The 12,553-nt window shown below is 38.1% G+C and overlaps 1 protein-coding gene across 2 annotated transcripts in view; it reads left to right on the top strand.

Annotated features, from left to right (window-relative positions):
* The first annotated feature begins 794 nt into the window (after nucleotides 1-794).
* LOC149012197 (putative cyclic nucleotide-gated ion channel 5) overlaps nucleotides 795-12,553 on the top strand; it is an 83,528-nt gene continuing 71,769 nt past the window's right edge. The window contains exons 1-2 of one of the 2 annotated variants that reach the window (XM_089159099.1): nucleotides 795-1,017; nucleotides 1,528-1,596. In XM_089159099.1, coding sequence (XP_089015225.1) covers nucleotides 1,538-1,596 — 59 coding nt within the window. In that variant the 5' untranslated portion in view covers nucleotides 795-1,017; nucleotides 1,528-1,537. Of the gene's footprint in view, nucleotides 1,018-1,419; nucleotides 1,597-12,553 lie in introns of both variants that reach the window. The other variant, XM_089159098.1, reaches the window with a different exon arrangement.

Genomic DNA, 12,553 nt, shown 5'->3' with positions numbered 1-12,553 from the left:
CTGTGATCGGCGATCTATCTTCGACGATCAAGTTAGCTCTGAACTTAGGCTAGAACAAAGGTGAGTTCCAGAACACTCAAATTCACAATTGTAGAAGAACAATAGCTGACTCTCAGTTGAAAAGAAAGGAAAACAAGCTAGAGCTTACCTGAATTCCCGCTTCTTCTCTATTTATGTTGCTCGACAAATGCTTTTTACTCCTCATAAGTCATTTGATTTATTATTTTGATCTTAAAGTTTAGATTTGTTATTTGGTTTGACCATCGGGTTCTTGTTGACCAAAGTTGACTCGATGGTTCATCCAATTCGGATCAAGATTATTTTTCTCATAACAGTCATCATCAAATCAATCACCTGAACTGTGGGCCCATAGGCTCAGAGGATGGGAAAAGGAGGCTGAAAAAGTGTAGAGGGATAGAGATTTAAACTCAAGACTTCTGGTCTTGCTACCTATATAAAAAATTGCCACAACTGTGCCAGGAGCACATTTCTACAAATAAATAAGAATTGGATGTTATGGATATTCCTTTTTTCTTTGTTTAAACATTTTGTTTCAGATATTTTTCGTTCTTATTCTTTTTTTTCGGATAAAATTTAAATAATATTCAAGAGAAAACAATATAAAATTGAAAATTATTTGTCTAATATAAACCTGTCGTACTCAAATAACGAATCTTTCAGGTTAACAGCCAATGGGGCAAATTCAGGCAAGGACCTCGTGGCATTATCACAAAGGCCCCGCATGGCGTCGTTTGGGTATACTTTTTTTTATTTTTTTTTGGTATAAGCGTAGTTTGGGTTTACTGGGCTTACCTTTTCTTTGCCTTTTCTTTGCCCTTTCTTTCCCTCTTGTTAGTTCTTCCGTCATTCCCCACTGACCCACCAGTCCATATCTGCTGTCCCACTTCTAATATGAATTCGTTTTCTTGGAACCGGCGGGATTGTCACTGATCATCGATCCTTGTCTCTCTCTTTTCCTCCATCGGAGAAGAATAAAAACCCTAGCAATTGCCACTGGTAAATATTTAATTGCAACTCTATATTCCTTCTTCATTTTTGTATCGGTTGTTCAGATTTGGGTTTGTAACCTTTGACTTGATGGGGCCAACGTATTCCGGGATGTTTTCATCGTTTTTGATTTCTAGCCACTTTGATTCTCAACTTGATTCACTTTTTGTAGTATTGGACTTCTGATCTGTCCCTTGAAACTCGCCTTTGGTTATGCTTTTTTGGTGTTTGACCAGCCAATATTGCGTTTTCCCATTAGATTGAGTTTGTGGAGTATTTTGAATGTTTTCACAGAATTAGCTAATAATGAATGCACAAGTTAGCCTGGTAGTTATATGTCAATGGGTTAATGAGAGACCACAGTTGCTTGATGGTTGTAAAGATACTAATCTGACAAGTTTTACTTTGCAGGCAGGAGTATTTTCTAGATGACATTAGATGGTTCAGCTTGCAGTTTGAATTGTTCTTAAAGCAACTCTTATCTGGTTGATGATCTGTGTCCTGGTACTTATGTGTTAGGTTGTACAAAATGTTTGATCGTCTTTATAGACCTCAGTTTCTTGGTGGACACAGAGACAAGTTTGTAAGGTATTGTCCATTTTCATATCATTGCAAGTTCTTTTTGAACTTCTGGTGAATTATTAATTGTTCCTTAGGCTTAGTTTTTAATGTAAGCCAATTGTTGTCGTTCATTATAGTTCTATTTCTTTCATATTTTTCAAGGGGTTTCTCTTAGTAATGATTTTTAAAAGTCATGGATTGCTGTTGGTTGGAGCTCGTGATTAGGCAGACCCCACTGGGACCTTGAAACGTATTTAATATTTTACTGTTCCTATTGCTCTAGTACCCAAAGATTTTAATTGGAGGAGAACGGTCAGGTACCTTGTTCGTTTCTCTCATAGAATGATCGTGGTAGACTGCATCAAACGCTTGAAGCATAATTTGAAACTTAATTTTGTGTAGGAAAAAACTGGACAATTTCATTACAAATTAAATTGCCATCAGTTTCCTTAATGTACTGATTTTTTGATGGTTCATGACATCAAGAATGACATATTGCAGTTCGGTTGTGTTATAGTATAGTAAAAGAAAGTCATTTTTAGACAAAAGAATAAGGAGGATGGTTATAGATTCGGAGAGTCAGTAAGTTAAATATAAGTTGATAAGATTAAAAAGAAAAAGAAGAGAAACAAACTCTGAAATTAAACTGAGTTTTAAATAGCATTATATGGAGCTATAAGGATGGACTGAGTAGGCCAATGTTTCTTGAAGAAAAAAGAATGGAGTTAGTTTTCGAAAGAGAAGTCAGATCTTGAACATGTATGGATTAGCTACCAAAGAATCAATACTAATCAACTAATTGAATCTAAAAAAATGTTAAGGTTTTACAACTTCCCAAAAAAGAAGTTGGGAGTACATAAAAGGAATTCCAACAGGAGCAGTTACATATCTAGGACCCCTAATGCAAATACACCCGTTGTGAGTTCCATACAGTTTACTTCTCAATACAGCAGTGCCGATCGTTCTTATGGAATTTTAAATTCTGGTTTATATTACATTTTTCATTTAATAATTCAACCCCAAGTCAAGAAAGTTTCTGGACCTATGAACAGAATACCCCTTAGTGCAATTGTTTGGACTTAAATGGATCTACAATGATGACCCAGTCGGATGGTTGTAACAGTTGTTTGGAACATCTGAGAAGTTAAGAAGCTTGGTAACTCAGCAAAGAGCTTGGTATTTTATTCGTAATTCTAACAGTGACAAGGCCCACATCAGCCCATCACAAGATTCAATTTATGTGAACTATGCGGATACTGGTATGCTTGACAAAACTTTTAAAGCACACTTCTATAAATGATGATTAGCAAGATCTTAATTATTTTGCAGTCCTAAATTTGCCCATTTTCTGTATACAGAATGCCTAGCCTAGAATGGATAAAGACCGAGTCAATTTAGAAACCCTGTAGGTTTTATGAGGCCGGTGTACATATAACTTGATGTCATATCTGTCCATGGATCACTTGATTCAGAAGAAACCTATTCAACGCAACATAATTAAGCATTAATTGAGCAAGCCAAAAAGAAATGAAACCATTGCTGACACTCTGAAACCTAGAGGCACTCCCCCCTCCTTCCTCATAGGTTTCACCATATTCTGTTGCCAAGAATGATAATTGTTGAGACTGCCACAAAATATTTAAATCCAGTGCCAACAAAGATGAAGACACAGTGGAGGCACAGCTGGTGATGCGGATCCAGCCCCTAGTTAGGGCCTTTAGTGCCCTGCCCTTAAAGACTTATAGTTTGAGTCTTAAGTTATCTGTTACTAATTAGTATGTGCTTAAAAGATAAAGTGTGTTAGCAATATTCCAATTGTAGGGTTGTGGTCTTTTAGTAATTTGATTAGGTTTTGAGTGTTTTGGTCTAGAGTTGGGATCCTTCTCTCTTAGGGATTCTCAACCCCAGTCAGAGTCTTTTATTTTAGGCTATAAATAGCCTCTTCGTGCATTGTAATCTTCAGTTTTGATGATTAATAAATTCGATTGAGTTGAGGACCAGGGTCTCCTTGTTGGGTAGGCCTTGGTTGAGTGTTTTGTTCAAGATTCTTTATCTTCTTCAACAATTCCAGCAGCTTCAAGTGATTGTCAAAGCCTTCTAGCCTTTGTCAAAGTTTCCAAGTAAGTAAGAGAAGCCCCCACCCCATTCCCAGCCCCTCCCTTGTCTGCAGCCCTTCCTCACCCCTTTTCCTTGCTTGTGCAGCCCTAGAAGCCTCCCCCTTAGCTGCTGTACCTTAACAGTAGCGTTCCCCCCCACCCCATGACTATCCTAAGACATTCCCCTAACCCCCATGACTTCCTTGGCCCTTTTCCACTTCCCCGTTAGCACCCGCAAGCCTCCCTTCCCTCTCTTACCTTTGAAACCCCATCACCTGCAGATTCCCCCCTCCTCCCTCCCCCAAACCCCCATTAACCCTCTTTCCCTTCCCTTTTGGTCACCCTAGTACTAGGTTATAGTCCTAATGTTACTTTCCCCAAATCTGCCCAGTTTCTGGACTTTAAAAATTCCTGCACTTCATCTTCCAAGAGGCTCTGATGCCTCTGCAGAATTTTGAACTTTCAGAAAACCCTAAGTACTTAACAACCTCAGTCCCTCATTCACCAGAACAGTTTCTGAATTGCAAAACAGTAGCATCCTTAAGGCTGAACTGCAGGACAGCAAGCCTTTGCCCTGGTCCCCAACCCTAACCTAAACCCTAACTTGCATTTGAATTTATATTTCTAATATGAAATTCAGATCTGAATTTGAAATTCAATCTTCAAGTAGAATTCAGATCTGAATTTCATATTCAGCAAGCTTAGATTGCTTTAGAAACCCTAAAACCCCTTCTACCTTTTGCTAGAATTTCGTTGGCAAACCCTAAGTCTAGGGAATTGACCAAAATACCCCTAACCCTAGACCTGGTTTACATCATGAAGCCCCATAGGCTTTCTCCCCAGAAGCACTTCAAACAATTACTGCCTTTTCCATGTCTTTTTTCAGTATTTGTAATTTCAATGCCAGATTTGTAATTCTGCCTGATCTGAAGGGTATTTTAGTAATTCTTTTAAGTAGGTTTTAATTCATTGAATGCCTGGAATTTAGGGTTCAAGTCCATGTAAAGGTCTAAGATATAAAGGCATATTTTAGTTAGTATTTCTATTTCCTAGTCTGGGCCAGTTAGTTTCTATTTTGAGTTAAAGGTTATCTGGGAGTTCAAATCAGATTAGGATTCCATCGTATTATGTGTAAATTACCACTCTTTAGTTTCTATTTTGAGTTAAAGGTTCTCTTGGAGTTCAAATCAGATTAGAATTCCAGCTTATTATGTGTAAATTCCCCTCCACTTGATGGGGAAGGCATCCAATTCAGATTATCAATAAAATTTCCTCAGTTTGAGTCCCCCCTGTGAGTATTGCTGTTTCCATAGAGTTTGTTCAATTTAGAAGGTCCAAGTTTGAAGAAGATTGAGGTCCTTGGTGAAATAAAACCTTTGGTCCAAGTTTGAAGAAGGTTGAGGTCCTTTGTGAAATCAAACCTAGATTCTTATGTGGCTGAGAAGACAGCCTTCTATAACTTGGCCTCCATTTGAACCAAGCATTTACAAGGCTCCCCCATCTAGGTATCTGGGCCAGGCAGTCTACACCCCAACCCCCTTATGCTATCAGCTTTCCTTTTTTCTTTTTCGTTTCTAATTTCCCTTTTATTTTCTCTTGAACTTTCGGACTTTCCAAGGCTTCCAAAATTCAAGGTCAGATTACACCAAGTTAACTGTTAGATCCCAAACTTGGAGGATCATATCCTCATGTTAATACCTACATTCCCTCCAAGTTTTAGCCCATTTAACACCTAGACCCTAGTTCTGCATCTCTAAACTGTTCACCCCATATCTTCGAGAGCCACCGTACCTAAGTATCTTTGATACTGTATCCATCATTTAAGAGTGCTTACTTTTAACCATATGGTCCTTACCTAATCCTTTTTTACTAAACCAAGTCTACCCATTCTATATGAGTTAGTTTATCTCACAGATCTTTGAAGAATTGACCCTCAGTTAAGTGAGGTTACATTAAGTGGCATCAGAGCATGTAAGAACCAAACACCATGGAAGAAAACAAAGAATATGAGGAATTTACCTTAGAACTATTAGATGAGTCAAGTGATGATGATTCATAGAGTGAAGGGGACTATTTGGATTATCACCTTGAGAATCATGTGGTAACTAAGATCCTAGTTTCAGAGCGAGAAGTAAAGATTGGAGGTGTAATTGCATCTTCTACACCCGGATGGCCGGATGAGTGACAAGAGGTTGCCCTACCCAAAGCAATTGTTGATGGTGGTAATTGTGCTACAAATGTTGTCTCAGAATTTTTAATTCACAAGCTTGATGTGAAGACTAAAATACACATTAAGCCTAAGTATCTCTTCTGAATAGTAACAAATTGTAGGTGTGTCTAGCATCCCTCTGTCTGAAGCTCTATTTCAAGGAAGTATGATGTGATGCTATCCCTATAAAGTTCATAAATGTGCTTTTGGGAAGACCTTGGATATTTGAGAATGATGTCAGTATAGTAGGGATAACAAATGTGTCTATTTGTGCACAAGGGACCGAAGATTGTATTCTAGCCCCTTAATTTGCCTGCTGAGATGTAGAAAAGTCAAGATATCAGAAGGGCAAAATGGCCAGAAATGATGCTAATTTTTCCAGGTTTAGTTTATTAGCTCCCAGAGAGAAGTTCGAAAATAACAGCAGAGAATCAGATCTGACTTTTTCCCAGTACCCACACACAAGAGAAGTCATTCCTCCCTTGGAGGCCAAGCTTACAAGGCTCAAGGAAGAGTTATTGCGTGAAGTTTCAATAAAGGAAATTCCATAGGTAGAAACACACTATGGGCAAGGTTTAAAGTATCGGTATCGAGTATCGTATTGGTCAGGTGATTTTAAGAGATGTATCGTCCTGTATCGAGTATTGTATCGCTCCGGTTAATGTATTTTAGTGTAATTTAATAGAGAGACGTATCGAGATGTATCGTATCGATTGGGTCAATATGGATACGTATCGGCTAGTATTGTATGGTATCGTGGGATACTTTAAACATTGACTATGAATGCCTATGCAAGCTGGAATAAAACAATAGAAGACCAAGAACTGTCCAAGAAGTTCGAAATAATTCTATATGATTTAACCAATAAGCACCTTCCCTATATGACATTCAACATGCCATTGACCTAGTTTCTGATTCCTGTTATACCTAAAGCAGAAGAGGTGATATTTGAAGCCATGGCGACGGAAATTATATAAGTAGAAAAGAGCTAAAGCAAGTAAGGCTGACAAAATGGAAGATAAAGAAGTGTTTGAGAGCACTCGCCTACAAGCATTCAAAGTTCAAGATGTTGCTTTTGAAAAAATAAAGCATGTTCCTCGAATCTTTGATGAGAAGGACTGCAAGGCTGGATATGGCGCTACAAATGTTCATAAAGACATGATCAAGACAATAGTGCCAATGGAAGTGTTGACCAATGAAATCTCCAACAGCATGGCACCTGATTTATAACATGACCATATTGAATTTGTCATGCCGTCATGGTTTGTTGAAGAGCAAGCTTGATGTAAAACCAGATTTAGGGCTAAGGGCGTTTTGGTAATTTCCCTAAATGTAAGGGCTGCTTAGGAATTTCCAGCTAGAGAGAGTAGTGATCCTAGGGTTCATAGGATATTTTAGTACTTGTAAACCCTGCTGCATTACAATTTCAGATTTGAAATTTGAACAGAAATAGAAAATTAGGGTTTTAGGTATTTCGGCTAGGGTAGGATAAGCTCTGCCTTTGCTGTTCCTGCAGATTCACAACTGAATTTCGGTGATTCAAGGGCTTGGGTAGGTCTGAAGTTTATAAACTTAAGGTTTTTCAGAAGTTGGATTGCTGGAATCTCCTAGGGCTGCCTTTGGTGGTCGCCATGGTGTCTCTTGATTAGGAGTTGGTTGATGAAACTTGGGGACAACAACTCCCCTTCTTTCATGAGACTCTTTGGCTAAGTGATCTTTCACTCCTAGGCTAATTTTGTCAATCCTTTCTGGCACATTCTTTGGGGAAGCTTCTAACTTGGTGGAGATGACCTTCTGTCTAGATGAGGAAATTTGGCTATGCTTGTGTGATTGCTAATGGTGTTGTCCTCCTTTTGTAGAATCTCCTGGGTTGGAACTTCTGGCTTGAACTCTTCTTGGAAAGGAAAGTACTTGACTTCGGACTTAACTTTTGGAGTGGGTCCTTTCTTGAGGTGTAGGGCTAGGACTAAGGTCTCTTGGAACTGGACTTTGTTCCTCTCTTTTTCTTGCAAATTCAAGGAAGGAACACAATATTTTTTCACCTATGCCTAAAGTTACAAGTATTTTCTTGTCCATGTATGGTTACATGACTTACATCACTATCATAAAGCCAAGGTCTACCCAAAATTACGTCTATTACTTTTAGGGAAACAACATCGCACCAAACTTCTTTAGAACAACAATGAAGACAAATAGGTACCAAACATCTGAATTTTACCTCAAGAATCTCATCGTTGAGAAGTCACACTTGATATAGGTGGGGTGTTCTTCTACTGGAAGCTTAGACCTCTGGATACAAAGCTCAAACACCACATTAGCATTTCACCCATTGTCAACGATAGCTCTAGCTGTGATTTTTCCAACCTATAGTCGAGTGTGGAACAAACGGCTATTTTAGTCTTCATCTTCATCTTTAGACACATGTATCTTGGAAAGAAAGTTCATTGATGGGCCATACTCAAAAGTATCCTTCAATGGCCTTGGGTGACTGCTGGTTCATCTGTGATGGCTCTAGGGTTTGGGATGGTCTGATTGGGCTGAAAATAGGAGGGAAGGTTACTAGGGTGATGTTTCCAAAGTTTGGGACAGATCTGATGGTTAGATTGTTGTAGGTGTGACCTTGAAATTTTGGTCCAGAAAAAAGTCCGAAAATTTCAGAAAAATAGAAAAGGGCTGATAAGGGTATTAGGGTTTGTTGGAACTGCAGCTCTGATACCAATTGATGTGAACCCAAAAAGAAAGCTTTTCTCGAAAAGTCCACTGTAGCCCCCTCAAGCAGGAACCACTCAAAACTCAATATTCTTATTTGCATAATCAGACTTAATTTACAAAGAAAGAGTAGGCTCTTATTTATAGCCTACTAAAAGACCTTAACTCTAAGAAGAATTCCTTTATAGATTAGGATCCCACCACATTAATCACAACCATTCAAATAAAAATTAAAAGATCTGATGGACTCTAATTAGCACAGGCTAAATTCTATTTAATTAAAACTCTAATGGACATGTTTTGGACCAAGGACTCTTACTCAATTACTAACTCAAATTTAGACTTCTTAACCAAACTGGACTCTGGAATTAAATTCCAGCAACTAAATAGGGCTAAAAATGCCCAAAATACCACTCTTATAAGGTTAGGCCAGCTTAGGGAGAAGGGGCATCTTGTGGGCCCCGCTTAGGGTTTCGGCCAAGGGGCAATTTCGCGTTCACATCATAGGGTTAGGGTAGGGGTGGAAGTCGAAGGTATGGGGGTCTGAGCGGTGCTAGTCCTAGAAGGGTTTAGACTTTGGATGAAGGGTTAGGGAGATGTAGGTGTTTAGTTGAAATTAGCGTTTAGGGTTTCTAGAGGAAGAAGATGAAATGCAGGAAAATTTTGCGACTACTAGGGATGGGGCTCTGTCAGGTTTTAGAAGTAGGAGAAGACAGAGGAGAGAGGTGCAGTCCTAGGGAAGAGTTAATAGGGGAAAGCGAATTGGGGCTTTTAGGGTTTTATGCAGGGGAGGGGTTGCTGCTGCTGTGGGGAAGAAGAAGGGGGAGGAGACATCTGCGAAGGGGTAGGGAGAGGGGAACTGGATGGAGTATGGTGTTTGGGGTTGTACTTGCATGTAGGAGAGTGGACTGGTTCACTCTAGGCTGCTGTAGGTGTGGTCACAAGGCTGCCACACGCTTTAATAGTTGAAGAAGATGACGAAGAATTGCAGAAATCAAACACTCAGCTGTGGGGATCCATCTTGGAACCCAAGACTCCAATTATCCTTAAATGCTCTTTGTAAATTTTATCAATCCAGTTTGAATTGTTTACAAGGTGTGAGGGGATTTTTTATGGCCTTATTACATTAAAGGAATATAACTAGGATTCTATAAAGAAAACCAACTTGAACTCAACGTAGGAAACCTACTTGGACTCAACATAGAGAATCCAATTTGGGTTAGAATTCCCTATTGCAAATAGACTTAACTCTCGAAACTAGAAGAGGACTCTTAAGGAAGAGTTACGAAACAAATACAAATTGGAAAGGGATAATTAATGTTGCCCCCCTGTATTATAGCTTTATTACTAAAAGAACCCTACTCTTTATGAAATTGCTGTTGCCCCCCTCAATTCTAACAGTGTTAAGCGACCGTTAAGGTTGAATGTTTAATGTCTATTTTGCCCTTTTATAATTAAGAATGCCAAATAAAATATTATCCTCATTTAGAAAAAATCATATGAAATAATTTTACATGTGTATTTTTATCATCTTGAATTTAAAAAAAAAAAAAAAAAAAGCACCCTATTGGTAGTAGGACTTCTTAAAATAGCTAACGTCAAATTAGATAAATAAATAATAATCTATGGAAGTAGAAACTTCTTAAACTCATAACATTAAACTAGAAAGTAAATAAAAAAATTAAAAATAACCCAAAAATTAAGAATTACTATTTTTTTTATTACCAAATTGAAAAGTACATATCGAAATTTGAAAATGAGTATCCCTTGATTTTCTCTCTTTCTTCTGACTAGAAAAGAAGATTGTTTAATTAGGTTTAAGTTTTCCCTATTTACTCAAGATAGTAATGTAATTTAATATAAAGTGTAATAAATAATATAAGACTATAGGGTTAATTTGGGATTTTTATATAAATAAAATATGCCATATCATCATTTAACTAACGGAGTTTAACAGTAGGGGGACAATAGTAATTACAAGCAAAGTTGAAGGTTGAATTAGTAATTTCAAAAAGTACAGGGGATAAATTAGTAATTAAGCTATAGTACAAGGGGACAATAGTAATTATCCCAATTGCAAAATAAGAAATCAACTTCAACAAGAAGTCCTACTTGAAAGTGGATTCCAACTAAGACTCCTAATTATGTCAGGAACTCAATTAAGAAAACAAAAGTAAATTCTAGCTTCTAATGGCATGAGAAACTAACTGGGTCAGTGTGACCCCAAGGAGGGTTGTAAAATGACCAAAATACCCCTGAGGGCATTTGGCCATCGTTAGATTTTGCATGGTTTGGGCTCAAAATTTGAAGTGTACTATGCTGACCCTGGTTGCATCACTGGTAAGAAACTAATAATTAAGGAGTAGTAAAATGACAACAAAGATGCAAAATTATAAACATGTGTCAATATTCATTCAAATCACTTCAATGTAAGAAGACCATCATATTATCACAAGTTACGGCATAATGACATATAAAGACCATCACATTATCACAATTTACAGCATAATGTCATATAGAACAAATTTATAAATACAAGGGTTGGGGGTGGGAAAGCTGTTACAGAATGTGAGTATTAATTTTACTAACCTTCCTGATGCCAAAATAAGTGAACTCACAAATAAATCTTCGACGAAAGAAAACATTAACTAAACCAAAATGAAAATTTAAGTTTTTATTAGTTTAATGGATTGAGTTGTGTCAATTTGGTCTAAGAAATCTAGTATTGATCCCATGTTTCTCAGTGTATGAACTTTGTTAAACCTACAGCGATGAAAAGCTAATAGAAAGAATACTTGAAAAATAAAAACACTAAAAATGTATTTCTAAAATTCAAAATAAAAAAGACAGACTGCTTTGGACCATGGTGTACAAAGGTGTCGCTTAGGACACCAAGATGATACCTTGCAATACAGTGCACACTTTCCTGCATAAGCAGAAGCATAGCATCGCTTTGCCCATCAAATATGACTTTACAGCCTAGGTGACACTTTGACAACTGTGGTTCCACCGAATCCTAAACCTAGAAAAAAAGAACAGCAAGAAAATTGTAAGAACAGTCCTATGCATGTAGTAGGGGATGCCTTGTACAACATGGAAAAGTTAGAGACAAAGGATGATATCAACCTCATATGTAGAACAATCCTTGCCTTTTTACAGCTATAGCTGTTGTGTTCGAACTTCTCCCGACCGTTAGGTGATTGATCCTGCAACCAAAGAGGAGTCAGCAGTGGGCCAGCTAGGATACCGGGAAGCCGCTTCCGACATTCAAGTTGGTTCGGGGCTTACAGTCAAAACTTCAAGACAAATTAGCTCGGTGAATCACCAAGCAATGTGTATTACTCCCTGTCTTACCTTGTGGGACGACTGTTGGTTTATAGGCTTATTCTTACCAATCGAGACTGCTGGGAATCCCGGTTTTTTGTCTGTCCATTTCCCCTGATTTGGCTCCCTTAGGGATTCATCTTTCCTTCTGGGCAATTAACACTTCCCAGGTTTGGCTCCTCTTGAGCCGTATTCCTGAATTGGCGCCCATGATCCAGGCAACTTCCTTGTCTGGTTTGTCTGGTTTGTCTGGTCAGACCCCATATTTGCCCTAGATCCCAGATGATTCCCCGGGTTAGCCTTCGGGCCATCCGGATGAATAACGGTCTCCACTACAATAGCCTTAGAAAAGAAAATTATAAAAAAAATGAGATTTGGATTCCTTTTTTAGGAATCTAGAAGTGTGGAAACCATGACCTTCCTAATATCCAGAACTAGGTCATACCATGTGATGTAGTACTGTATTTGAATGATCAAAACAATAGCCAAATAGGACCTTTCACAGGGAATCAACTTCAAATTTGATAGAATTAAGATAGACAAAATTCAGATATAATGGAAGGCTGAAAACCGAAGTGGTAGAACAAGGATATTGGTTTAAGAACAAGGACTAACGGTCTTCAAAACAGCAGTATGCTATAAAGAA

Source organism: Hakea prostrata, chromosome 6, assembly GCF_041222555.1.
Source record: "Hakea prostrata isolate BN-2017 chromosome 6, UWA_Hpros_2, whole genome shotgun sequence".
Taxonomy (NCBI): Eukaryota; Viridiplantae; Streptophyta; class Magnoliopsida; order Proteales; family Proteaceae; genus Hakea; species Hakea prostrata.
Note: the sequence above shows the minus strand (reverse complement) of the source record. Positions and strands in the feature narration are given on the sequence as shown.